Below are 27317 nucleotides of genomic sequence, written 5' to 3'. Positions count from 1 at the left end.
GACCTATGCTTGCCCCTGAACATTTTTCTTGGCTTGTCATGGAGAAACAACAGCAGCCAGCAATGCTTACTGGAAGTGGTAGTCCCAACATGTGCGTGCCACACCCTCAGCTCTAGTTCCTTCTCCTAAGCTTTGTCTTAGCTATCTTTTTTTCTGAATTTTTCTTCTTTCTTTCTTTCTTTCTTTCTTTCTTTCTTTCTTTCTTTCTTTCTTTCTTCTCTCCTTCCTTCCTTCCTTCCTTCCTTCCTTCCTTCCTTCCTTCCTCTTAGAGAGAGAGTGTATGCACGAGAGCTGCTGGGGGTGTTGGGTGGGTGGGAGGAGGAGCAGAGGGAGAGGGAGACAGAGAATTTTAAGTACACTTCATGCTCAGCACAGAGCCCTTGCAGGGCTGATCTCATGTGGGGCTTGATCTTATGACCTGGACCTAAGCTATCTTAAAGAAGGTAGCAGAAATGTTATTTAAAGCCCACCTAATTTATTCATATTTCTTCAGGCAGCCTCCAGGAGTGCCCAAGAGCCTTTCATGCTGTTCGAGCAAGTAACCTCTAAGAGTGGATAGATAAGAATCAAAATTCTAGGGGCTCCTGGGTGGTTCAGTTGGTTAAGCATCTGACTCTTGATTTCAGCCCAGGTCATGATCTCAGGGTCCTGAGATGGAGACTCACATAGGACTCTGTACTAGGCATGGAACCTACTTCTGATTCTCTCCCTCCCTCTCCCTCTTCCTGCCCCCCTGCTCTCACATGGGCACCCACGCACTCTCTCAAAACAAAAAGGAATCAAAATTTGAAAAGCAGGGTATTTATAACCTATATGAGGTTGATTTCAGAAGAAAACCTTAAAATGTTAAATGGAACCATACAATAAATATACATATGCCATTTCTGAAGGTGATCATATTTGTTTTATGTTAAAATAAAAATGTAACGCTATAGAAAAATGTAGATCAAAAGATCAATGTGAAATAAATCTGTGCATGTGAGTTTAGTGTTTTTATGGTTGGCAGAAATATCTTCTTGTTTCTACTTATGAACTTAATGATTTTATTCTACTTTTGGTAGAAAGATGAATGTATAAAGTTCTGTATTCAATCATTCTTATGAATTACTATTTTACTCAATCTTATTTTCCATTTATTCTTTAAAACAAACCCTCTTCTCCACCCTACTTTCACCACAAGATCTTTGAGTTTTTGTTCAGGTGTTTCAGGAATATTCTCTGAGTAAGTAACTGAAGAAATAATTATCCTATCACCAGGAATATCTTCTCTAGTTTCTCTATTCTCTTCCTATTTCATATTCCATATTTCAACATTCAGTTTAACTCCCATCAAGTAAAAAGATTTTTGATCCTATCCCAGGCTATTTTGACCTTCTTTTAGCTCTAAATTTCTATATCACTTATACATTTATATCTCATAATTCACCATTTTATTAAACACTGTCCTATATTATTCTCTAGTTGTTTCATGGATATTTATTTTCCCAAGCTTATAGGATTACTTTGTATTATTCATAGTGCCCATTCCAGTGTGTTTAGTTAGCACTGAATTATTCTTAGGGACTTGACCTGAAACCCTCAGACTGTTGAAGCCAATAGTCAGGTCTCCCATTATGATTTTCCAATAACAAATTTGTCAACATTCAATAACTATTTATGAACTTCTATGAGGGTCTTGGGGACTGAATTTCAGGTAAAATAATTATGAACATATGTGCAACTCTGTAGAAAGCCTATTCCTTATCAGTAGATTTTTATCTCCCAAATCAATTTAGAAGTTAATCCACCCACTTTTAGGGAACAGAAGATTTCATACTGTTTTCCATAACTACTCAGTGAATAATACCAAGAATATGTCTACTATTTGATTGAAACACAAAAGTTAGGTGGGCAGATGTAATTACTGAAGCTGGAGTATGGCCAGGAAACTTGGGAGAACACTCCCAATTCCCACCACAGATTCCATAGATAACCACAACTGGTCAGAATCTCCATTTCCATGTACCATCTTAAACACAGGTCTCTTTTAGGCCCATGCCTCTAGCAAAATAAGGCCACTCCTGGAGTAAGATTTGTAGGGGGAAAAGTTACATCCAGGGTTCCTACAGATCAATGTATGTTTTCTTTTTGTTTATTTGTTGGGGCTTTTGTTTTGTTTTGTTTTACAAGCTTAGGAGGTCTACAGGAAATACCCAAAGCAAGTACCACAACGTTTCCAGCAGGAAATGCATCCTGTTTTGCTAAATTGGAAGAATGACCTTTAGTTATATAGCCAGGTACTCATTCTTTTTAATATTAACCAACGCTACAGAAGAATTAAACTCTTCTTTGGGAAATGTGGAGAATGGTATGGTGTTTATATGTCTCATGCAGAATGAGGGGTCAAGAATTAAACTCTACCCCTTAACCTCATTTCTCATAAGACCATTTTTATGAGTCCTCTGTATTGTTTCAGGCTCTTTTATACACATTTATGCCAAAAAAACATTATCTTAGGTCTCCTTCACTGATCATACAAGCAGGAGTAATGATAAAATCTGAATTTGACTTTTTGGCATATTATAACCCTTTAATCCGTGTTTCTTTCCCAGATGCAACAGAAACCATTAAAACATATTTAGATATATAATAAGTGATTAAAATTTGATAAATGTTGCTGTGCATGAATTATGTAGTTAGGCTACATTACTTGGGAAAAAAGATATATCACTAATTCTGAGCTTATGTTGCTGCTCAAGAATAGCAAAGAAAGAGAAGAACCACTTATGTGAGTCCTCATTATAATAATATTCTTTCAAATTTACTTTAGGTTTATTTTTAACAAATTGATGCTGAGTTTCTCATTGATTTCCCTAACCCCAAAAAACCTTGCCTCCTGACAAGCAGCAATAAAGCATGACAGGACCAAATTTACCATTATATAGTCCTTACTTGTTGAGTTCTAAGGTGCTCACATGCTTAGGTGTCCTTAATATTAAATGCTTTGGGATTGATAGTTAAGACATCTTAAAACATACAGCGTCAGATTTCCTTACTTCTGACCAGTCCAAGGCCACCCACTGAGGTGGACATGACTGGTTGTTGCAGGGCTCTTTTTCAATAGGCCGGTGTGTTAAACAACCACTGTAGTCCAGGGTCTCCTCCTCAGAAGGTCCAATCTTCCTGATGCAGAGCACTGCCCTTGTGCGCATTCCACCATCACAAGTCTTGCTACACTCCAACCAATCCCCAATGAACCACCTATAGCAAGAAGTGGGAGAAACACAGAAAAACATTTCCTCAGGGTAGCCAGAAATTTTCGGCTGTGTGAAAGCACTTTTTTCAATAGACTACATCCTTTCCCTTAAAGAGCTGACATTTCAGTGTTGGTCAATGTGATAAATGACAAATGGAAGGGCCGCTAACGGAAAAGATAACACAATGTCAGCTGCCTTCCAAGTGGAGTGCGTGGGCTTTGGAGCAAACAGAATCAGGTCCAAACAAGTAATGCACTCTATGTTTTTAACTGCACTGATATTTCTCCTTTCCTAAATGAAATTTTAAAAAGAAGATAACAATATAAAACACGAGGCTGTCATGAGGATTAAGTCAGGTAATAAACCTGAAGCTCCCAGTCATGCACTGGTTGAATGTTCGACAACTGGCTCTTTATGGGAGGGCAGAGGTCTTGATTTGTTGCATTTGCCAATTCTGTGGTGTGAATACCTATCACCCATTTCAGCCTACATCCTTGCCATGTTGAACATATCAAGAGAAGATATGCTAATGACAGGATTTCAGGAGCCAGCACTAGCTTGCTTCATTTAGCACATCACTGAAAGCTTCTAACATTGTATCTGACATACAGTAAAGAAGAAACAGTAGCTTTATTTGTTATCACACTGAGGCAGGTTCTCCTACAATCAAGGATTTTGTGCTAAAACCACATTAAAGGAGCTAGGGAATTATTTTTTTATTTTCAGAAATGAATGTCAGGCTCTGCAGAAGATAGAAGGTGTTTATTATGCTTATGGAGCAGAGAAAGCCCAGGTATCCATCCTGAAGGTATAGGAGTCTTTAAAACCCTGCATCAAGAGCAGAGCCTAAGCCAGCTCTGTGAAAACATGGAGATCCCTTATTTTGATTCTCCACCCCTGGAAACAGCTTCTAAGCAGCTAATGTGGGAAGGAGCTGAAATAACAAAATGCACACGTTTCACATTTGTAGGTGAACCACTCTTTTTCCCCACAGCCATCAATGAACTTTCATCTATATGTAATTTCAGGGGGAGTATATGTGTGTCCATGTAAAACTTCTGCAGAACTCACTCTCTTAGGCACATTATTTGGCCAAAAGGTATGAATCAAGATACAAATCAGGCCAATGAGAATTTGACTTTAAAATTTTTATATTTCCACTAGAGCAAAAGGGGGCCTTTCTCTTCTTGTCATAGAAGTGCATAAAGATGTAAGAGCTGCTGGTGGCCATGTGCCCTGTCAAGTGGAATTAGCTGATGTGAAAGAATGCAGAAGAGCTAGAGAGCCCTGATGGTGCTTGAGTCCTGGATGCTAGCCATTCCTGAAACTAGATCCACTGTTGCCCTTCCCTCAGCTTTGTTAAGTAAACCAACAAATCCTCATCTGTACAGAAAGTAGCTGAAGTTGTATTATTTCCAACCAGAGTCCTGACTGATATATTATTGCATTTAATTTGATAAATACATGCTGAATGCCAGGTATATTCAAAACATTGCAGTTTGTTTTATAAAAGAAGTAAGATTAGTGTTAGGGAAATGGTTCTCCAAAATCATGAAAAGAGCAATGTTGAAATTAGTACTAGATCCCCCGCAGTTACTATCTCCACTAAATTTCACTTTTAATTTTGCTGAATAGTAGGAACTAGGTCATAAGCATGAGGTCACAAGTGATTTTCTTCAATCCGCAATTATAAATTATGCAACTAATCTCAACGGATATGCTCATACTCAGGTAAGAGACTATCCAGACAGAAGAGTATGAACACTTAAGAACATATTTCTCACAATTTCTGTGAGTTTAGTAAATTGTGCCAGTTTTGCCTGTGGAAGATAATATCTTAATGAAGTCAGAATACTAGTTTCTGTATTTGAGCTGGTAGTTAGCCAAAAATGCAACAATGGCCTTTGTTCATTATTATTTGTATTGTCTTATATTAGTTATAGAGGGAAATCAGCATTTAGAAATATTGTAATTAATCAGTTTCCCCATCTTAAAATACATCTTTCCAAAACCTAAAAATTTTCAACCTAAAATTTACTTAAAGAATGACAATTTAATCCTGAGAATCTGATTTTTTTCTAAGTCATTTTCCAGAGGAGATTTAAAGTGATTTTCATATTCTTTCCATTTTGTTTTCTACAGATGAACATGATCCCAAGTTGTTAGTACCATTTTTGGTAAAGAAGAAAATGTGTACTGAGAATAATAACTTGCATGCCAGCCATAGTGAAACTCTGATTCAATTCGCAACAGTGATTTCATCACCAAGATTAGGGGATAAAACAGAAATGTGTACAACTCAGCCACAAAAAGTCCAGTCATACCACCTCCAGCCATGATCTCATTAGGTCTCATAATGTAAGAGGGATGGAGGCCTTCAAATTAAACACAGGTGCCCGGAGTAGCAGCAGTGATTCAGGAGGTGCTGCTGTTCTTTGTTGCACGAGGTCAGGACCACCTCCGCTTTTTATTCTTTGTCCTCTCTCTTATTGCCAACCATCTCTTAGGCTAGATGGATCAGTCTAGCATTTAATTTGGAATGTATGAAAGTAAAAGTATTAACCACCCTCCCAATCTCCCTTCTGACTTAACTCTGATTTCAGTCCCTGTTGCATCTTTATTGCTCACCAAATCATCCCTTCCCATGTCTCTCTAAAGGATTAAATCACACCCTAGTTATTTAAATAGTTTTGCAATTTTGCCACTGCATCTACTCATCTTATTTTTCCTATTCCCCTGTCCAATGTGAGACAAGACAGTTTCCTTCACCTTCACTCTTCCCATTGTATTTGACTCTCTGATGACCTTCTCCCTACTTCTCCTTTATTCCTCCTCTGGATTTAGTGGTAAAAATATGAACATAAAAATTCTATCTGTTAATATCAATGGCTGAATTGTTATAATCTGAACAATACTGGGAATGCTTCTTGTTGAGCTCAAATTATCTTCATCCTCACAAGTGTCTCCATATCCATTACACATTAACAACTAGTGGGATCCATGTTTGAGGGTCTGAAATAAGAGTGGTGTGGTGCAAACTGTGTTAATCTTGACCTATAGTGTCTGCACATTAATAGGAAAAATAATACTTATTGGGGGGAGGGTACAAGAGAGACACAAGAGATATTTTCCACAAACCTAGGTTAACCAGAATATGTTTGAAGAAAGAACCAATCATAAAACCAGAATATTATTTTTGCTTTTCAAGTTAAAGGGAAATGGCAGAACATATGGAAATAAACTGGTATGAGGTGTTTGACTTAAAAGAGAGAGGTAGAGAGGTTTCCCAGCTTCATCCTAGTGTCAAACATCTAATTATCAACTCTTATAAACACAACAAAGCAAAATTTAAAAAAAAACTTCATAATCTCAAAATAACATATTTTTTAAAAAAGATTTATTTATTTATTTGAGAGAGAGAGAGAGAGAGAGAGAATGAGCTAGAGGGAACATGAGCAGGGAGGGAGGAGCAGAGGAAGAAGTAGACTCCCTGCTGAGCCTGGAGTCCAACTTGGGGCTTGATCCTGGGACTCATGACCTGAGCCAAAGGCAAATGCTTAATGACCACTGAGGGGCCATCCAGGCGCCCCTCACAATGACATCTTAACTCAAAGAAAGATTCAAATACATAACCTCTTAATTACTAAGATACTAGAACTTTGTTAGATTTTAAAATAAGTTTTAGAAAAAATTGCTAAATATTAAGTTGGTAAAAAAAAAAAAAAAGAAAATCTGCTCATTCCTTGGCTACTTGGAAAGTAAAACTAATATTAAGCATAAGCCTCTATGCTTTAGACAATGTCCACAGTTGAGATTTTTCTAAATTGAAAAAAATGAATATAATAAACATCTCTGAAATTATGGCAATGAAACAAACAAGTATTAAGTATTGGGAGTATTCAGGTGCCACTGAACATTTGTCACTTACGATGTTAGTGATGTGTGGTACAATGAGAAGACATCACCAGAGATTAGTGTACTCTCATCATGATGGGAGTTGGACTAATGATTTCTATGATTGTTCTCATGTCTTAAATTTTGGAGTTTTACAGAGGACTCTGATGAAACTTCCTCCAAACTTAAAATAACAGATTATAGTTGTCCTTGGCTGAGGTACAGTGACTCAATTTAAGTGTTAAACATTGTATCATAAAAGATACCATTAAATAAAACCTAACCTAACTCTCGAATAAAAATTTCTCCCCAGTCCAAGCATCCTTTAGCACTTTTGTTCATAACTCTCTTATTGTACTTAACATATTTGGCCTAAACTATAGTTACTTTTATATGTATTTACCAATTAGATTGTCCTTAGGCAAGGGAGCCATTTCTCCCAAAGCACAATGCCTTTCACATTGCAGTTGCTTAAAAAATGTTTCTTAGCTTGCGGTCACAGTATTATCACAATGTGTAATACTCTATTGTTTTCACCCCTCTGATTTTCACAACTTTAAAAACCACAGCATCATACAGGAATAATATTCACTATCTAACAATTCTTCACATGAAGCCATATATAGAAACATTCTTTCTATAGAAAGATAGCATGGTCAAAACTGAACTCTTGCTCATTCTCTTTGGATTCCAACTCAGCATTACTTCCTTTTCTCATGGTGGGGCACTAATTGCCTATCAGTCATGGTCTTTAATATCAACCCCTCCCTTTTCCTTTTTCCAATTATTTAAGCCTTTGTCAGGAATCCCACCATTTTCACTCAATGCCTCTGGAATTCTTGTTTTTTTCCTGTCTCTAGTCACCACCATCTTGACTACTATACTGTTTCTCACAAAAGAGTTGCTGCTATGAAAACTAATTTTTCCCAGCAAGGCTTCCTCTGCCTTTCAAGGTCTTCCAAATAAACACTATTAATATTTCTCTACCAATGCCTCTTTCATCTATTCTTCTTAGTCCCTTCACCTTCTTTATAAACACAAAGATAAATTTTATCTATTTTTCCAAACCCTCTTTATAAAGTCTCCAATATGACTAAAAGATATTGGAAGTATTTCATCATTTAAAAGGATAATTATGGATTTTAAAAATACCATTAGGAATTTTAATAATGGTACTGGGAATTTGAAAATAAATATAGATCCTTTCCTCAAAGTAGGCAAATATATTTCAAATAGATTACAGTTTACATTAAAAAAAAAGAGAAGGAACTTTGAAAGAAACTTTGAAAGTATAATCTTAGAGTGGATAAGGCCTTCCGAAACATTATACCTAAAAAAGAAATAAAAGTTTGATAGTTTTTCTATGTAATATATTAAAGTTTCTGTAAGTAAAAATAGATAACACCAAAGATAATACAGAAATCATATGACAAACTAGGAAAAAATATCTGAAATAGAGGTAAAAGAATTAATATCCTTAGTACATTAAAAGTTCATAGAAATCAGTAACAAAATGACAAATATTCCGGTAGAAAAATGGCATAGGTTAGGCCATGCAGGGAAAAAACAAAAAGAGGTAATACAAATGGGCAGCGAACGTAATTTTTCAGTTTCACCTCATGTGCAATCTAAAAATTCAACATAAAACAACAATTAAGTATCAAGCCTTTTTCCCCCAATAAAATAATCAAAGATTGTTTCTAAAATAATACTATGCAGGGGTGCCTGGTTGGCTTAGTTGATTAAGTACCCAACTTTTGATTTCAGCTCAGGTCATGATCTCAGGGTTGTGAGATGGAGCCCCACTTCATTCAGGTTTGCACTGGGCATGGAGTCTGCTTAAGAATCTCTCTTCCTCTCCCTCTGCCCCTTTCCCCTACCTCTGCTCACTCAGTTTCTCTCTAAAATAATAATAATAATAATAATTAATAATAATAATAATAATATCCAGTGTTGTGCAGCTCAGGGAAATGACATTCTAATACACTCTTAGTGGGAATGTACATCTGTACATTATTTCTGGAGAACAATATGATAATGTTTCACAGACTAAAATATATTTCTGTTTGAACAAGGAATTCTATTCCCATGTATTTACCATAAAAGCATAGTTATAGAAAGCAAATGTTTAGCAGCAAAAATTTTTAATGCTGTGGTATTTTAAGAGATCAAAAGCTAAGACACAGCCAGAATTGTTCAACAGTGGAAAACTAATTAATTAAACAAGGACATATCTACTAAATGCTGTAGAAGATACTTAATGTTCAAAATATCTTAAGGACTAACTACAAAGCATCAGATAATAGTATAATGCCATTTTGTTATATATACATGTCTATGTAAACATAGAAAAAAGACTGGAGATATACACTTCAAAATATTAACAGTGGTATTTTGAGTATTACAGGTCTTTTTATTTTCTTATTTTTACATATCTGTGTTTTTAAAACTTTATGCTTAAATATGTATTACAAAAACCAAATATGATTATCATATCATCATCTAAAAAAAACCTATCTCCTTTCCTTTCTTCTACAGTCATTTGAAGTATTTTTGAATTCAGTAGTCTTTCAATGATCTTTATCTCTAGAATACCAATGTCTACTGAGAATTTTATGATACAAAACGAGTGATATTTTCTTTTTCATAGTTTGAATTCAAAGGAATAAAAAAAGAAATTAAAAAGGAATTAAGAAAAAAATGGACTAATAAATAGAAATATTTTAAATATCTATCTTTAGCTCTTTATGAAAAAGAAAAGTCAGCCTAAATTTTCTTTTTCATATTCTCTTTATCCCTCTTTTTCAAATTCCATCCTCATACTTCCAAACTTAAAAAAAAGTTGATAAATAACTTTTTATTTCAGTTACAAAAGGAAAGGAGATAGGAAACTTAATTTTAATTCAAATGTCAATTATCCTTAAACTATATATAGTTTAATACATACACATAAATATACAAAACAACTCCAATGTAATATCCAAGCTCATAATACATGGGATGGAATGATGAGCCACTGAAATCTCAAAGGACTTTTGAATAGCATTTAAGGTGAAACAAATAAAAAAAGTTGAAGCCAAAATAGAACAGGTGTGACCAGGACCACTCAGAGGTCTTTAATGGCTGATCACATGCCAAACATAATACTTAAAATCCTGAGTGTCAAGAAATTAACTTGATAGGTTGAGATGTACAATTACATGAAAATAATGTTGAAACTTATTGGAAACATGGGAAGGAACAAAATTTAGCCCATGATTTTTTAGCAGTTTTCTCACCTCTTTTGAGTTAAATTTATAAAAATAATTGGCAGAAAGGAGAAAAATTTCTTAAAAATCAAGTGTTTTTGTAATATACATCATAGGTCATATTTCTATAGATCATAGGCCATATTTCTATACTTTTTCTTAAATGCATGTCTGCATTTTAAGAAATTATATCATGATCACATTTTGAAAAGAAGAAACATGAAAATTTAAGTCTTAGAATAGGGCACCTGGGTGGCTCAGTCAGTTAGGCATCTGCCTTTGGCTCAGGTCATGATCCTGGGGTCCTGGGATTGAGCCCCACATTGAGCTCCCTGCTCAGAGGGGAGTCTGCTTGTCTCATTTTCCCTCTACCCCACCCCCACTTGTGCGTGCTCTCTCTCTCTTTCTCTCGCCTTCTCTCTCACAAATAAATAAATAAAACCTTAAAAAAATAAAAGTCCTAGAATAAAAATTTCTTTCACTCTAGATTCCTTGCACTCCTTGTTTGGTAGTCACTGCCACTGTTTCAAAAGACTAGCAGTAAATATCTTCCTTTAAGATTCAAATATTTGGGCAGACACTGACTTTGGAAAATGAAAGTTCCTAAGGCATTACTGTACTGAAACAGATTAAGGAATACATCTTGCTTTAACCACATTAGGGACCTGAATCCCTTATTGTAACTTCTCTGTCGTTACTGCATTGTAGAGCTTTCCTCTCCAGTTCTAAGGAGCTTGAAATATATATAAATTCATTTGATATTTTCCTTATCATTTTCAAGTTGGGATAATTAGCTAGCCAGGAGGATAATGGTTACCCTGATATCTCAAACAAGGATGAAATGCCATTTGCACATGTTCTATCTTGCCATTGTCAAACAGGTAAAATCCCTACAAAGATCAATATTTTTATGATCAACTCAGTATCTCTGTCTTCAGCATCTTGTCTTTTCTCATGTAATCATTGCCTTTTTAAAAAAAAAATTTTTTAAGTAATCTTTATACTCAACATGGGGCTTGAACTCATGACCCTGAGATCAAGAGTTGCATGCTCTACTAACTGAGACTGCCAGGCTCCCCTAATCATGCCTTTTGTTCAGTCCAGAAACCTTTCCTTTTTTTTTTTTTTTTTTTAGAGTTTATTTATTTATTCATGAGAGACAAGAGAAAAGCAGAGACACAGGCAGAGGGAGAAGCAGGCTCCATGTGGGGAGCCCAACACGGGACTGGATCCTGGGTCTCCAGGATCATGACCTGAGCCAAGGGCAGATGGTCAACCACTTGAGCCATCCAGGCGTCCCTGTCCAGAAACCTTTCTGTTCTTACAGATTATAAAGTGTGACTCACTGAAAGCAGGTCCATATTGGTAAATTTAAATTTTTCAAAAGTCATCATTAAGATGGATGGGCTGTTAGCTTGTGCCTCCCTTTACAGTGAGCTGTAACTGCTACATTAATTGGCAGAATGAGGCTGAAGTCCACCTCTGTGCCTGTGCCCCAAACCCAGAAGATAGGATGACTTAGGATGACACAACTTAAAACTGGGTCAGCAAATTAAAGCACTGATATCCCATTACAGAATATTTCTAAAACATATTAAGAGTCTTTAGGCCTTTAGGATAAATATCTGGGGGATCCCTGGGTGGCGCAGCGGTTTAGCGCCTGCCTTTGGCCCAGGGCACGATCCTGGAGACCCGGGATCAAATCCCACGTCGGGCTCCCTGCATGGAGCCTGCTTCTCCCCCTGCCTGTGTCTCTGCCTCTCTCTCTCTGTGTGACTATCATGAATAAATAAATAAAATCTTAAAAAAAAAAAAGGATAAATATCTGGAAAAGATAGGACTCCACATTGATCTACTGTGTTAATTTGAACTTAGACACCATTAAAAAAAAAAGATACCATTATTTTATATACCATTTAAAAAGATAAAAACAATGCTGATTATTACTGTAAGTAACACACTATGAATTGCAAGATGAATCTCAATTTCCAAGATGCTAATAAAATGTGAGAAGGTATATGCTTTAGAATTGATGAAATATGATAATTTCCAGCACTTTGCCAGGATCAGTCTATCGAAGTTCCTGTTTTAAAGGATTTCATTACCTGAAACCTATAGATAAATAGGAATCTTTGCTCAGTGAAAGGGACATCAAAATTATACCCTCAGATACGCTTTATCCTCTTTTCATAAGATATGAATATGGTTTGAAATATGAATAGCTCATGTTTTTCTCTTTGCACTGAAAGAAAACAATTCTCACTTCTTACTCTTACTTACTCAGGTGGGCAGGGCTCAGTGTTGCAGGCTCTTTGATTTTCAGGTGGCTTACTGTCAGGGTCACAGTAATTGTTCTGGACAATAGAGTTGTCATCCAATCTTTTACAGACCACCTCCTGTCTTTGGACACCTTGAGAAAAGGAGGACATTGTTAACTGAAGAGTAGTTTACTTTCCACTAAGTTAGGTATGCATAGCTTTCCTCTGGGGAATCAACCTCACGGATCGCTGCTGTTTTATCTGTTCCAGAAACACTTGACTGCTTCTCTAAAAAGGAGAGAAGTCCTGGTCATTATACTGCAATTTTAGGCAAAATTATTGTTCTCATATTTAGAAACATAACTGTTTTTAAGTTCAGAAAAGAAACTATTGGTAATTTTAAGCAATTAGCATTCCCATTTGTAAATTCTTCTTCATGCTTACCTTAAAAAACAAAAAACAAAAACAAAAAACAAAACCAAACTTCATTTTCCTAAAATATTGTCAGATAAAATGTATGAAAATACATTTCAATGCAAAACAATGATTGTATATCTGTTTAAAAATAAAAACAGTAGGGACAAATTCACTTTTTGATATTTTGTAGGACAAATCCATCAGTTTAAATGTCTTTGTTAGCAACACATCACATTCACACATTTCATTTTTGTTCTTCCATTTGTAGATTTATTTCTCTAAAAGCCCACAAAGACTAGAACTTAAAGATTGCAGTAGGCCTCTTTTAGACTGCATTAGTCTGTTTGCTTTAACAGAGTTGGCCCCCTGTTAATTACACCATTGTCAAACAGTTATATATATATATTCCTTGAAATAATGGCTTAGAAAATTATTATCTCAATCTTAAAAATTAGTCTATGTGACCTATTTGCCACAGCTAAAAATATTCCCATTATAAAATTTGTAAAATTCTACATGTATGTTTATTATTTATTGGCAAAGATATCCACCACAACTTGCTCACATTGCACAAAATACAAAGACACACACAAACATACTCTTATTTGTAAACATCCCTGGTGAGTAGGCTTTAAGCAGTCTCATTTTTTCTTTAGTGTCAAAAAATCTAAAGAAGCAAAGCAAAGCTAGGTATACCAAGATATCAGAGAAAAAGGTAAAACTAAAAACAATGATATAAGTTTCAGATTATATAGAGGTAGCAGGTTACTTTTGAAATTGGATATAAAAACGTAAACTATCCTCTTTCTCCCCAATCCCATCCCTATAACCAGGTAAGTTAAATTACCCGTAAAGAGTTATAAAAACAGCATTAGCAGTATCCAGGAAACCACAGCTTTACACCTAGCTAGCCCCACACAAACCCATGGTTTTGCTTTTTTTTTTCTTCCCAGCTGCTCTTAATAGCACCCCATAGAAAAGACTTTAATCTCAAATTAGGGAAATCAATGTGCAATAGGACCTTTCAGTGAAAGAAACTGTCACCTTAAAAGCCATACACCAAATGCTTCCCCCAGGGTGCTTATAAGAGTCATGGAAATTCTGTATGTGCGGATGCCTCAACATCATGCGATACATACCCTTAGCTAAGCAAGGTAGGGAAATCTATGACCCTGATTGGGAAAATTAAGTCTAGTAGCCTCCATGATGGTGGCAAGCAGCTGAAGAAGGTATATTTTATTATTGGCAGTGACCCAAGACTCTTCCTAATTTCTTTCAATAAATTTTTAGGTTTTCCACATTTCCTATGTGGGTCTAACACATAGGCAACAGTTTACTGGCAAACTATCTTAGAATATGTGTTGTATTCATTCCCTCCTAATCCCTAGAATAGGTCAAATCTCAGTTTATGTGACAACAGTTTGGAATTTTTTAACTATTAAGCGTTAGATTTTTGAGGGAAGAATGATTCACTTTAGGCATAGCTGTGATCCATCCACAGATGTTCCACAATATTCATCAGCTATCTCCCCATTGTGTCATTCCAGTGGACAGATAACTAAGTCCATGTGACCCACCTAGACAAAAAAATCTCTACCATTAGTCAGAGGATTCAGCTACCATTTGCCATAGTGGCTCAGAATAGTCATCCTCCCAATTCAATATGTTGTTCCTATCGGGAAGAGCAGGGGATTATTTTTGTAAGTTACCATGGTCATTTCTTAAAAGTCATTCAAATATGATTATACTTGGAGAGGGAATCTCAAATCACCCATTTACATGGAGGACTTAAACAACTTTACCCGACTTTGATAATTATACTTAATAATAAAAAAAATCTGATTACATTTGCAATGAGAGTGTTGTCATTCAATTTAATATTTTGGCTGTTTCTCAGGAAAGAATAAACATTTCAGCACTACAACATAGAACTGATGTTACTTTGCATCGGTGTCAGAAACATCAGTTCAGTTTCTACAAGTTAAGAGAAAATTCTACTTCCTCTACATTAACCCTGGAAATGTTGTTTTGTTATAATCACATTAGTTTTTAAAAGTAGCCTTTAATGTAAAAGTGAGGCCTCTGCAATTTGAATCACAGGTGAGATATTAGTTATTAGAGGTGAGATTTGTATTTGATCTTAAGATAAATTCTAACCATGTATGTATCTTGAAAAACTTAACTACATAACATTTATTGTTGAAAATTTGGAAAGTAAGCAAAATCACAAAGAACAAAATAAAAAATATCCACAATCTCGTATCTTTGTTCTGGATCTTTATTTTTAAGGCTATTTTGCTTTTTGGTGGGCTCCAGGAATTTGTTTAAAATTACATAGTACACAAGCTGAACATGCCACTGAAATGTGGTTGACAAGTCATTCATTCATTCATCCATCCATCCATCCATTCATTCATTCAATAGAGAATAGTTACTAAGTATAAGGAACCATATTTCTTAAGAGATACTGAACTAAGTGCTAAGGATTACAAATTGACTTAATTTTGTCAAGCCTTCCAGACTTCTTAAAAACTAGGAATTAGGACATTTTGGGGTCACTTCAGTTCCATAACTTTAGAAAACTATTCTTTACGAAGTAAAAATTAAAGTCTTCAAATAAACAGCTGAAAATACTCTATATTTCATGAAGATGCATTTTTCCTTGCATTCATCTTTTATTAATTTTCTTCTAAAATGTTCTATTAGACAGTATGGTATTTCACACTCAAAAACTGACTATACCAGTAATCTATTCCAAATCTTCAGACAATGCTGAACTGTCTTCCTCCAACAGCATAAAAATCCCCTTCCAACTTTTACCCCCACACTTGGAAGATTCACAGATTTTCTTTTTCTTTTTAAATCAGTAGCAACAGGATAACTCTAAACTAATGCACCTAAATTAGGATGGATTTTGAAACATACTTTGGGACTAAGGAAAATACAACTTTTAGCTTTAGAAAGTAGAAAATACAGATCAAGTAGAAATAATCTAAACTAAGTCAAAAAGAAAAAATGATTGAATTTAGAATCTTTTTATATGATTAAGCCTTTTATATATAGCTTCTTTTAAAGTAATCCGTAAAACAAAATAAATCTTGTAAAGTAATCTGTAAAACATTGCTAAGAAGTTGATTCAAAGCCTGTTGGGAATAATTATATCCAGTTACAAAAAATCACTATGCTTTCAAATCTAAAGACTTACAGTCTATAACCAAAAACATAAAATGTCCACATGGCCAGTCAAAGATGCCTAATCAAAACCAAAATTCTAGTGACTTAGCGTCCATGTCCCCCGGAGATATGCAGATGTTCTGCAGAATTTAATTGTTCAAATTTAAAACTGTACTTGGGATGTCTGGGTGGCTCAGCGGTTGAGCGTCTGCCTTTAGCTCAGGGCGTGATCCCGGAGTCCCGGGATCGAGTCCCACATCAGCCTCCCTGCATGCAGCCTGCTTCTCCCTCTGTCTATGCCTCTGCCTCTCTCTCTGTCTCTTATGAATAAATAAAATCTTAAAAAAACAAACAAAAAAACTGTACTAATTATATTTTATTCTTAAATGTCTAAAGTTATTGGCATGCAAATCCTATACCTGTTTTTTTAAATTTAATATAATTTCTTTTCCACGGTTAAAAAAATTAATGATTTCATATTACAAAATTTAAGTACCAAGATGTCATTACAAATATATATTTACTTAAAACTCTCTAAAATGGAACCTGTTTAGAGATTTTTTAATCTGCTTATCAAAAAATCAAATAGGATGGTTCTTAATATGGAAACATAACCCTTAATTTTAGTCTTTAAGTTTAAATTTATCAGATCTTATATTCAATATTTAATTTTCAGCCAATAGTTAAAAGTTACAGATGATCAGGGAGCCTGGGTGACTCAGTCGGTTGAGTGACAGCTCTTGGTTTTGGCTCCGGGCATGACCTCAGGCTCATGAGATCCAGCATCCCTTGCTTCAGAATCTGCTTCCCCTTTCCCTCTACCTCTGCCTCCCTCCCTGCTAGTGTTTCCTCGTTCTCTTTCAGAAAGAAAGAAAGAAAGAAAGAAAGAAAGAAAGAAAAGAAAAGAAAAGAAAAGAAAAGAAAAGCCAGCCTTAAAAAAAGTTATAGCTGGGATGCCTGGCTGGCTCAGCAATTGAGTGTCTGCCTTCAGCTCAGGTCATGATCCAGGGGTCCTGGGATCGAGTCCCATATCGGGCTCCCTGCATAGAGCCTGCTTCTCCCTCTGCTTGTGTCTCTCCCTCTCTCTCTGTGTCTCTCGTGAATAAATAAATAAAATCTTTTAAAAAATAAATAGAATAAAATAATTTAAAGAAAGTTATAGCTGATCTGTCTTCCTACCAAAGGTTCTCTTGTCCAGTGAGAGGAAGGAGTACTCAACTTTGAATCACTGCTCTAGCTGTATTTCAGGAAATGGCTTTAACATTTTGAAAGAGCACATACCCCAGGAAAATTATTAAGAAGTACAGTGAGCTGCAAATTAGTCCAGATGGAATCCTTCATCTACTGCGCTTACAACAGGAGATGGTGATGGTTCAACTGAAGACTGCAGGATCCTCTGCTCAGCAGCTACATGCCTAGGGCCAATCTTGAGCAAAGGCTCCAGAGATCATAGTGCCTCTCAGTTTCTTCTCCTTTTCAGTCTCTTCTTTATTCCCCTTAAAGGCTGTTCAGTGTTCTCATATCCCACTTCTCTCTCCTTTCAGAGAATTAAGTAATTGTACAAATTCATTTGTAACAGTATTTGGCAATATATTGCCTTTCACAGAACAGTTGATCATTTTAAAAGTAGAGAGAGGGCACTCAGTGCACAAAAATTACCACCTGATGTTCACTTGAAAGAGTGATATCTGTTAAATCAGGACATACAAGGGGGAGGATAAAGTCAGGAGAAAGACCTTCTAGGTCTTTTCAAATCTACTCTTAAGACTCAGGATTCCAGTATTAGACCATTCAGTTGGTAAGTGAGCAGTCTACAACCATATGTGAGTATGTGAGTTAGTCAATAATGAGAAGAGAGGTATAAATGTATCCTTGGGATTGACAGGCTAGCCAACATCTAGGTAATTTAACCTAGTGGCACAGCACACTATATCACACTATATCTATATCTGCTCAAGAAACAGTCTTCTGAAGAGGAAGGGGGGAGAAAAAAGTCAGAAAGTCAGAGCTTATACTACAAATGTGGTTGGTGGCTAAGGCAACAGTTTGCTTAACCACAGCATCTAAAGTAGCTAGCAACCAAGATAACACTCTATACAACTGTAATATAGAGAGCATATGGCCAGCAATATTAATTTAATCTAAATCTTCACTATAGATAGCATCCAAACAGCAACAAGTGCCAGGAAAAAAAAATGTCTCTCTGCTCAGCTTCTCACTGATGGAATCTGGCTATTGTGCTGTGTGATTATTGGCCAGACACAAGCATCTGCAGGGCAGAGTAAAGTCCATCGGCCTTGGATCTAACCACTGGCACCCAGTGTACCAAATCAGCTCCACCCACATGCTATCTTCTCCTGAATTGCCTCCTGCTAGTTTATATCTTTCAAGGCTTCCTTTCTCTGTCTCTCCCAGTGTCTTCCCTTCCATCCTAAGCAAAACTAGATGTTCCAAGGAAACACAGGATTATATATACACACACAAAAAGTGCAGTTCTAAAATAGTGTGTTTTTCAGCAACTGTGTTTAGTGACAGTAAAGTAGGGTGGGGCATACGCATATTGCATTTATTTGATATCATACTATTCCTAGAGGGAATTTCATTTCTTTCTTTTTTATTTATTTTTTCTTTTTTATGACACTTTTAATTTTTAAAATATTTTCTTTAAATTCAATTTGCCAACATATGGTATAACAACCAGTGCTCATCCCGGCATTTCTTTCTTTTTTAAAGATTTTATTTATTTGAGAGAGAGTGAGAGAGAGACAGTGGCATGGACAGGGGAGAGACAGAGAGAGAATCTCAAGCAGAGCCCCACACGTGGCTCAATCTCACTACCCAGAGATCATGACCCAAGACGAAACCAAGAGTCAGACACCTAACTGACTGAGGCACACAGGCACCCGTCCCTGGAGGGAATTTCTACCACTCATTAGACATTAACAGGAATCTCTTCTTTGGAAAGTGTCTAACTTAACTCACCTAATTCCTACTATGTCTAAGTGAGATAGTCTTGACCTCAGTAAGATTACATTAAAATGGGGGGGGGGGGCAAGGCAAGTACTAATATAATTATATTAGTAAAATAATATATTTATAAAATAATAAAATAATACATTTTCAGGTCTAATAATCTTAGTTTTACAGTCTATTTTGTTTTATTTTCTCATTTCTCTTTCCCTGATCTTTTTTTTTTTTAAGATTTTATTTATTTATTCATGAGAGACACACACAGAGAGAGAGAGAGAGAGAGAGAGGCACAGACACAGGCACGAGGAGAAGCAAGCTCCAGGCAGGGAGCCCAATGTGAGACTCGATCATGGGTCTCCAGGATCATGCCCTGAGCTGAAGGTGGTGCTAAACCGCTGAGCCACCCGTGCTGCCCTCTTTCCCTCATCTTTATTGATGTTAAGCACTCTTTTCATAACCAAAGGTCTATGCTATCCCTTTTCACTTTATCTTGTTATTATACCTTTTTGTAAGTTCTAGGCAGTTTAGGGAAATGGCCTCAGGTAAGTTTTCACTCTCCTGGGTAAAACGAGACAATTAAATTGATCATTTCTAATGTTTCTTTCACATTCAAAATTCAATGAAAGTTGTCTCCTCTCTTCTTTCTCCACAATTCAGTTGCTTAGTTTTTTCCCCCTTTTATGTCCACCATCCCCCCATATTCTACAGGATAATAAGTCTGGAAAATAGACATTTGTTAGATTCCTTTAGTTTTGTAGTCTTGTTTCAGCGCTTGAATTCTTACCAATAGACATACGCATGATGGGGGGTAGACGTGTCAAGAGGCAGAACATAGCTAGGAATAGGAGTTTGTGAGAGACAAGTTTCCTATAAAGAATTAATTCACATTATGCTAAAAAGAAATCTCCATGATCTATAGGAGCTTGTTTTTGATATTTTATTTGAAATTTTTAGAGAAATGATTTTGAGAGTACAAGAAAATCTTGAGTTTCTTCAACACATGGTGATGGGTTTATTACCAATAAAGAAGGTTTCCTTTTATTTTTCTTTAAAGACTATATTTTCTTTCTTTCTTTCTTTCTTTCTTTCTTTCTTTCTTTCTTTCTTTCTTTCTTTCTTTCTTTTTTAAAGATTTTATTTATTCATGAGAGACACACAGAGAAAGAGGCAAAGACACAGGCAGAGGGAGAAGCAGGCTCTGTGCAGGGAGCCCGACATGGGACTTGATCCCAGGACTCCAGGATCATGCCCTGGGCTGAAGGCAGGTGCTCAACTGCCAATCCCACCCAGGGATCCCCTAACGACTGTAATTTCTACACCCAATGTGGGGTTCAGACTTATGACCATGAGATCAAGAGTCATATGCTTTACCAACTGAGCCAGCCAGGTGCCGAGAAGATTTTCTATCTTACTTCTTCTTCTTCTTTTTTTAAAGATTGAGAGAGAGAGAGAGAGAGAGCGAGCACAAGCATGGGGAGGGGTAAAGGGAGAGAGAGGGGGAGAAGACTCCCCCCTGAATGGGGAGCCTGACTTGGGGCTCCATCCCAAGACCCCAAGATCATGACCCCAGCCAAAGTCAGAGGCTTAACTGACTAAGCCACCTAGGCACTCCCCAAAGCTTTTCTTCTAATTATATACAGCACCTCTTTCTTTCTTAGAACCAAAGAAACATTAAAAAGAAACATTAAAAAGTTGTATAGCTTATTTCCTCAAGTAAAAAAAAATGGGAATAGTAGTATTAGAGGGCCCTATGAAATTGGGATGATGATGTTTGCTATTAAAAAAGGCTTAATTTTTTTCTGAAAGCATTTTATGCATGACACCTTGTAAAGATACATAATGTTATGACTGTTAAAAATGCTATTTAGATAGAATATTTGTTAAGTGAAACTTGACCTGTGACACACAAATCATTAATACAATAGGAATGCGCTTACCCAAGTTTTTCAGTGAGTGAACATGTATGCAGGCCCTGATCATGTTAGGGAAGAATATAATGTCTAAGGCAATAGAAATGAGATGAAACAGGGAGGAAAACAGCACTAGGGGAAATGTTTAGGGTTAGCAGAGACTTCTTGCCTTCAGCTATAAGGCCAACATTAGAGAAAATACAAGCCACAATATTCAGGAGTAAACAGTAAAAAACCAGATTACCACACCAAACTTTTATATGTATGTAAGACTTTTTATATGACGTTAGAAAGCTTAATACTGAAAATACACAGGAGAATTCCAAAAACAACTTTGAGTGTATCATATAAGTGAAGCCATAGGCTTAAGTAAAAATATAAATATAGAAATAATTATTATAGACAAATAAAAAGTCAACATATTCTCTAGAAGATGTGAACCAACCAAGAGCATGAGTTTGCTCTAAGAAGTGACTCCTCTCAAGGGTATGCTGTATGCGAACCAAACCGCCAGGTGCAATTGAGAGCTATAGACACTAAGGCTTTCTGGAGCTGTGATATTCATAGGTGTTCTGCTATGATGCCTGGTACAGCTAAACCCTTATATTATAGGGTACTCTTACTTCGCAACATTGAAAATGACCTAAAAGAAGGGGATGGTGGGAGAAGGCGAACTGGGGAAAGCCATGGTCAATGCAATGATAGACTTTGTCTAGTCCTACAAGTATTTTATATTTTAAAGACCAAAGACAAATTTGGGAACAATAAACACAGGTAAATGCAAATCTTTATTTTTTTCTAAGCTCAAGTCACTTCTTACAAGTGGCTTGTATTATTAAAAATATCACAGTGATCTATCTTATGTCTAATATAGTGTATATAGGAATCAAATGTAAAATTACTTTCAGTTTCAAACAACAGTACATTGTGTAACTTGAGACAAATTATCTTTTATAGGGAATTCTTCTTAAAAACTAACTACATAACTGTATTTCTTCAAAGGTAAATAAATCATAATGAGGAAAGTGCTTTTAATTATTCAAACTAAAATTTCCATCTGTTATCTTTTACCGAACTCTGAAAGTAACTTTTGTATGATAAATCCTAAATCAAAGAGAAGCAAACTTAGTTATAAGATTTGACCTTTTTATGTCTTTCATACTTAATTTCAACTAAGTCTATTTTGAATCTTGAAAAACAGCTGGATTTTGTTTTCTTCTCTCTGCTCCATTTTGGAGCAAACTCCACTCTGAGTTTGAGTCAAAGCTACAGTGTATACGTCCTTTATAAGCTGTAATACATATTAGGTATTATTATTATGTCCATAAAAGTCAACTCTGAAAACACTCGTTTGTTTGAACACATTCTGTTAGTTCACTAATACTATGAATTGACCATTATTAGTGATGTTAAAAATGTTAGGTATCTTGAGGTGCCAGCCTGGCTCAGTTGGTAGAGTGTGTGACTCTGGATCCTGGGGTTGTGAATTTGAGTCCCATATTGAGTATAAAGTTTACTTAAAAACAAAATCTTTTTAAAAAATGTTAAGTATCTTAGAAATAGTGAATAAATTAAAAGGACATTTATGAAAATGTAAGGCATTTACCTGTCATATCTGGTACTATGAGAGCTGTTTTCTTTCAGTCAGGTATTAGTATTAGCCTAAAGATTGCATTATATTTTTTCTAATAATCACTTTTAAAAGACAATTTTAAAATTGTTATGTTGTAATGGAATTATTGTACTTTTAAGTGCACATTATGCTTGTGTTGTATCATTTTTGAAAGTAAAATATATAACAAGGACATACAGTGTTTCCATAGAAACAATGTAGAAATAACCAACTTTTTAAAGAGGCCAACACAATTTGAAGGACTGATTCATTAAAATAACTTTAGAAGTATGTCATTTATAAATGGAATAGTGTAGATTATTACATAAACTTGTTAGGTAGTAAATTGCAAAGACAAATTTGCTATCAGTTCTCTTTTAAATACTTAAGGTTTTCTTTCTTTTTCTTTTTTTTTTTTTTCACGTTAATCACCCATCAATCTTAAACTGAACTAATAGATGAAGGAAACATATTTGGGACACATCAGAAGGAAAACTTAATATAGATATAAAGGAAAAGTTTACACAGTATTCAAGATTCCTAGTTCCTTAATTAGAAGTATAGAAGAGGCTCTAATTTTAAGTTCCAAGCATCACCACAATTAAGGAGTTTATGTCTTTTTCTTCCTTTTATGAAATGACATTCAACATCTATTGGAAGAAAGAGATATGACTAATTTTTACCTACTTTACTGATACTCATTCTACCTTAAATTAAGAGTTCTCAAACTTTCTTGGTTCATGACACCCTTAATGTCTCAGTAATTTTTTCACAGCCCTCCTAGGCAGAAAAAAATATATATCTAAGAGTTTTACTTATTAAGTAGTTAAGTCCAAAGAAATTAGTAATAACCAGTATGGTATATGACGAATGTTACTGTGTTTCCATCGAAAATGTACAATATTCTGTTGTGTCTTTTGTTGAGTCTGCTTCAGTATTCTGGGGCACATTGGTACAGTTTGAAAAATATGGGCCTACATCAGGTCTATTATAAAATAGTAGCTGGAAACCATATAAAACATTCTAAAAATACTAAAGAGTAAAAACCCAGCTCCAATATGCTTGAAAATCCCAATGAATCAGGTGAAATCATTAAAAAAAGTGAATTTAAAAAATCTGTCCTAGCTAGAAAGAAGAGACACACAGAATATCTTTTAAGTTTATATGCTATTCACACACACACACACACACACACACACACACACACACCTTAAGATGACATCCAGGGAAGAGAAATAAAAATAAATAAGCATCTAAATAATCATGAAACATACAAAAAATTAATTAGGTTATATAAATATAAAGTAAAAAGTAATGATAAAATTTTAAGTGGTCAATAACAATTGATCAGAAACATTCCTGAATAACCCCATAGTATATAGATTAAAAATCTGTACTTTGATCTTCAAATAAAATCAAAATTGAATTGCCTCTAAAAATAAACCTGTCTTCTTCCTTCTCCTCTACAATAAAAGTATAGTTTTAGCTCATCTTTTTCTTCCTGGGTTGCCAAGCAATGTTCAACAAAGAGATGCCAATGTTTGTCAGCAGAAATCTGACAAAAATGAGTTTTTTGGTATACAACTTTTGTAATTCTACACAAAGAGAAAGAAAGAAAACCTAAAGAAAAAAAATACTTAGAAAAAATAATCAGAAGTGTCAATAGAGCCAATTGCAGGTCAAAGACTTAGAGCATACATTTAAAAAGAATACCTGTAAAATATTTATGTATGTCTGACTTTCCTTTGCATCAGAAATAAAGCATTCTTAAGACTTTCTGTTTAACAGAACAGGTGCAAACTTGAGTGCAACAGTATAATAACTGCCTAATTGGCTTTGAAAACTTTGCCTTAAAGCCTAAGAGCGGCAACAAATAAGAGAAGTGAAGGGAGGTCTTTGGGTAGAAACAAAATGGTTTAAATGGTGGGAAATGAGAGCATATCCAGAAAGGTAGGGAAGGAAGTTATCATGAATACTGCTACATTTTGCAAAGATTCATTCCCTAATGAAACAAAATTTCCTAAAACAATAGATGACTTTCTCTAGAACCATGTCACAAAGAGAAAAAAAGTTAAAAGTTTTCACAAATGTTGAGTTAAAACAGGAGCCATATGACTCTGACTTGAGTGTTTAAATTAAAGTTGGTTGAGTATATAACCGTTTATATTCATTGTAACTAGTGCCTAGTACCACAGAAATCTGAAATTAGAGGGAGAACTTTGGAAAACCTGCTTAGCGCAATTTCACTAGATCTTAGTCAAAAGATTGAGAAACAGTAACTAACACAGTTTCAGTCAGTTTTAAGAGCACTGATTAGATGCTTATAAATGATCCACCAGGTAAAGAGAGTGTGTAAATAAACTGAAAAAGCTTTCTGAAGGCATGTCCAAGGTTGACGGCCACACTAAACCAAATTATAAAATTAATTGTCATTCTGCTACATTTTTCATTTCTTCCGCTGATGTCCTGTTCTACTTTCCCATCCCAAATACTTATATATAAATCTCATTAATCTTTGCATTTAACTAGTAGCTAATTAATAACAGAAATGTGAGTTAATGCTACCAGTGGCATTTGCATCTGAATGTAAATTATTTGAATACTAAATAAAACTTTCCATCAGCCTCAATGGCAGGACTTCTCTACATTGGCTGCATATTAGAATTACCTAAAGAGTTTTTAAAAATCTGATACCCAAGCCACACTCCTCACAATTTTAATCACAACTTCTGGGGGATGGGCCCAATCATCAGAATTTTTCAAAGTTCTCCAGGTGATTCCAATGTTAAGATAACCAAAGTTAAGAACCACTGGGTTTAGGTAAAGCATTTGAAAAAGTAAAATTTCAAATTAGTGCAGGTGATTCTTTTTTTCTTTAGTGGGTATATATCATGCTGCTCTATGGAAGTTGCCACCTGGAGGAAAAACTGTCCAAGGTAAAGGACCATCTTTATTAAAACAATGCTACATTTATAAAAATCACTAGATATTCAATTTCTAAGTCTTAATTTCGGGGACACCTGGGTGGCTCAGCGGTTGAACATTTGCCTTCGGCTCAGGGAGTGACCCCGGGGTCCCGGGATCGAGTGCTGCATCGGGCTGCTCCCTGCATGCAGCCTGCTTCTCCCTCTGCCTGTGTCTCTGCATCTCTCATGAATAAATAAATAAAATCTTAAAAAAAAAAAAAAGCCTTAATTTCGGCAAGTTACTTCACTTGGGTTTTATCTACAAAATAGGAATGATAATAGCTCATGGTACTGTTGCTGACAATTAAATGTAAAAGGGTACCAGAAAATGTGTTATAAACTATAACATCATGTTTATTATTATATAGCTGAGCAGTAGAGCCATTTATTATTAAAAAGACTAGCTGTAATGTAGATTATAACTGCAATATGGATTACTACCTAAATGATTTGCCACTTTGTTTTAATAGGCATTTACTTTATGAAATCTAAGTGTCTAGCCCAATGTTTTTCCAAGTATGGCTCCTGAACCAGTAGCACAGCATCACCTGGACATTTTTTAGAAGTGCAGATTCTTGGGGTCTATCCCAGACCTCCTGAATCCAAAATTGGAGGCAGATCTTAGCAATATTATTTGAATAAGACATCCAGGTAATTCTGATGTAAAGTCTGAGGACCAAACATCCAGCCAAAGTGAGTAAAAAGTGAGTATGTATGACTAATATCAAAGGAAAAATACACAATATTTGTTATTTGAAACTTTAAAAGTTGCAGTGCAAAGACACAGTGGGTAATACTACTTAAAAAAAAGCTTTGTATTAAAAATAATATAATTCTCTTTACCCAGCCAAGATTTATCAATTAACACATTAATCATGAACACAATGGTAGCATATAAACTTGGGAATCAAATAAATCAGAGTATAAAACACTCTGGATAAGGAATAAAGAAACAAAACTCTAGTAGGAGTTAACAATGATTCAGAAAATAGTTAAGTTTTAACTCACTGGGCCTGAGTGTCTCTCAGAGGAAGAATCACAACTGTATCTTAAAAATCACATTTATCCTGAAGACAATACCCCACAGCATCTCAATGTTCTTATTCAGGCTAAGGAAGTGTTTCATCACTTACTCAGAGAAAAGACCATAACTTAGACTGAATCACCAGCAATATTTCCTGCAGCATGCAATTTGTCATTGGGTCTGCTAAGCAACAGAAAAACAATCTCAAAATTTCTTATCTTAAAAGATATCATAAGAGAAGGCTATCAACATTGCTCGCAGACTCAAAGTTTATTTGCCACTAATAAAACATATGCAGGACAGTAAGAGGTGAGTTCACTGAAGAGTCTTGTGAGATTGCAACGCAAAGTTTTTTGAGATCTTTCTTGTTTTCTCTTTTTCCTTTTTAAAAAATTTTGGTGTTTCAAGACACCTAGTACCACCCTACAAAGATGACAGTGAAATATCCCAATTAAGAACTGACTTTATCCCAGGATGCCTGGGTGGCTCAGTGATTGAGCGTCATCTGCCTTTGGTTCAGGGTGTGATCTCAGGGTCCTGGGATCGAGTCTCACATCAGGCTCCCCTCGAGGAGCCTCCTTCTCCCTCTGCTTGTGTTTCTGCCTCTC

At 35.5% G+C, this 27317-nt stretch overlaps 1 protein-coding gene across 3 annotated transcripts in view; it reads right to left on the bottom strand.

Annotated features, from left to right (window-relative positions):
- ADAMTS6 (ADAM metallopeptidase with thrombospondin type 1 motif 6) overlaps positions 1-27317 on the bottom strand; it is a 292419-nt gene that overhangs the window by 23362 nt on the left and 241740 nt on the right. For all 3 annotated transcript variants that reach the window (XM_055332438.1, XM_055332440.1, XM_055332439.1), the window contains 2 exons: positions 12659-12788; positions 3036-3240 (listed from right to left, as the gene is read on the bottom strand). In XM_055332438.1, coding sequence (XP_055188413.1) covers positions 3036-3240; positions 12659-12788 — 335 coding nt within the window. The remainder of the gene's footprint in view (positions 1-3035; positions 3241-12658; positions 12789-27317) is intronic.

The sequence above is a fragment of the Nyctereutes procyonoides genome, unplaced genomic scaffold (assembly GCF_905146905.1).
Source record: "Nyctereutes procyonoides isolate TBG_1078 unplaced genomic scaffold, NYPRO_anot_genome, whole genome shotgun sequence".
In the NCBI taxonomy this organism is placed as follows: domain Eukaryota; kingdom Metazoa; phylum Chordata; class Mammalia; order Carnivora; family Canidae; genus Nyctereutes; species Nyctereutes procyonoides.
This window is presented reverse-complemented; position numbering and strand designations above follow the sequence as displayed.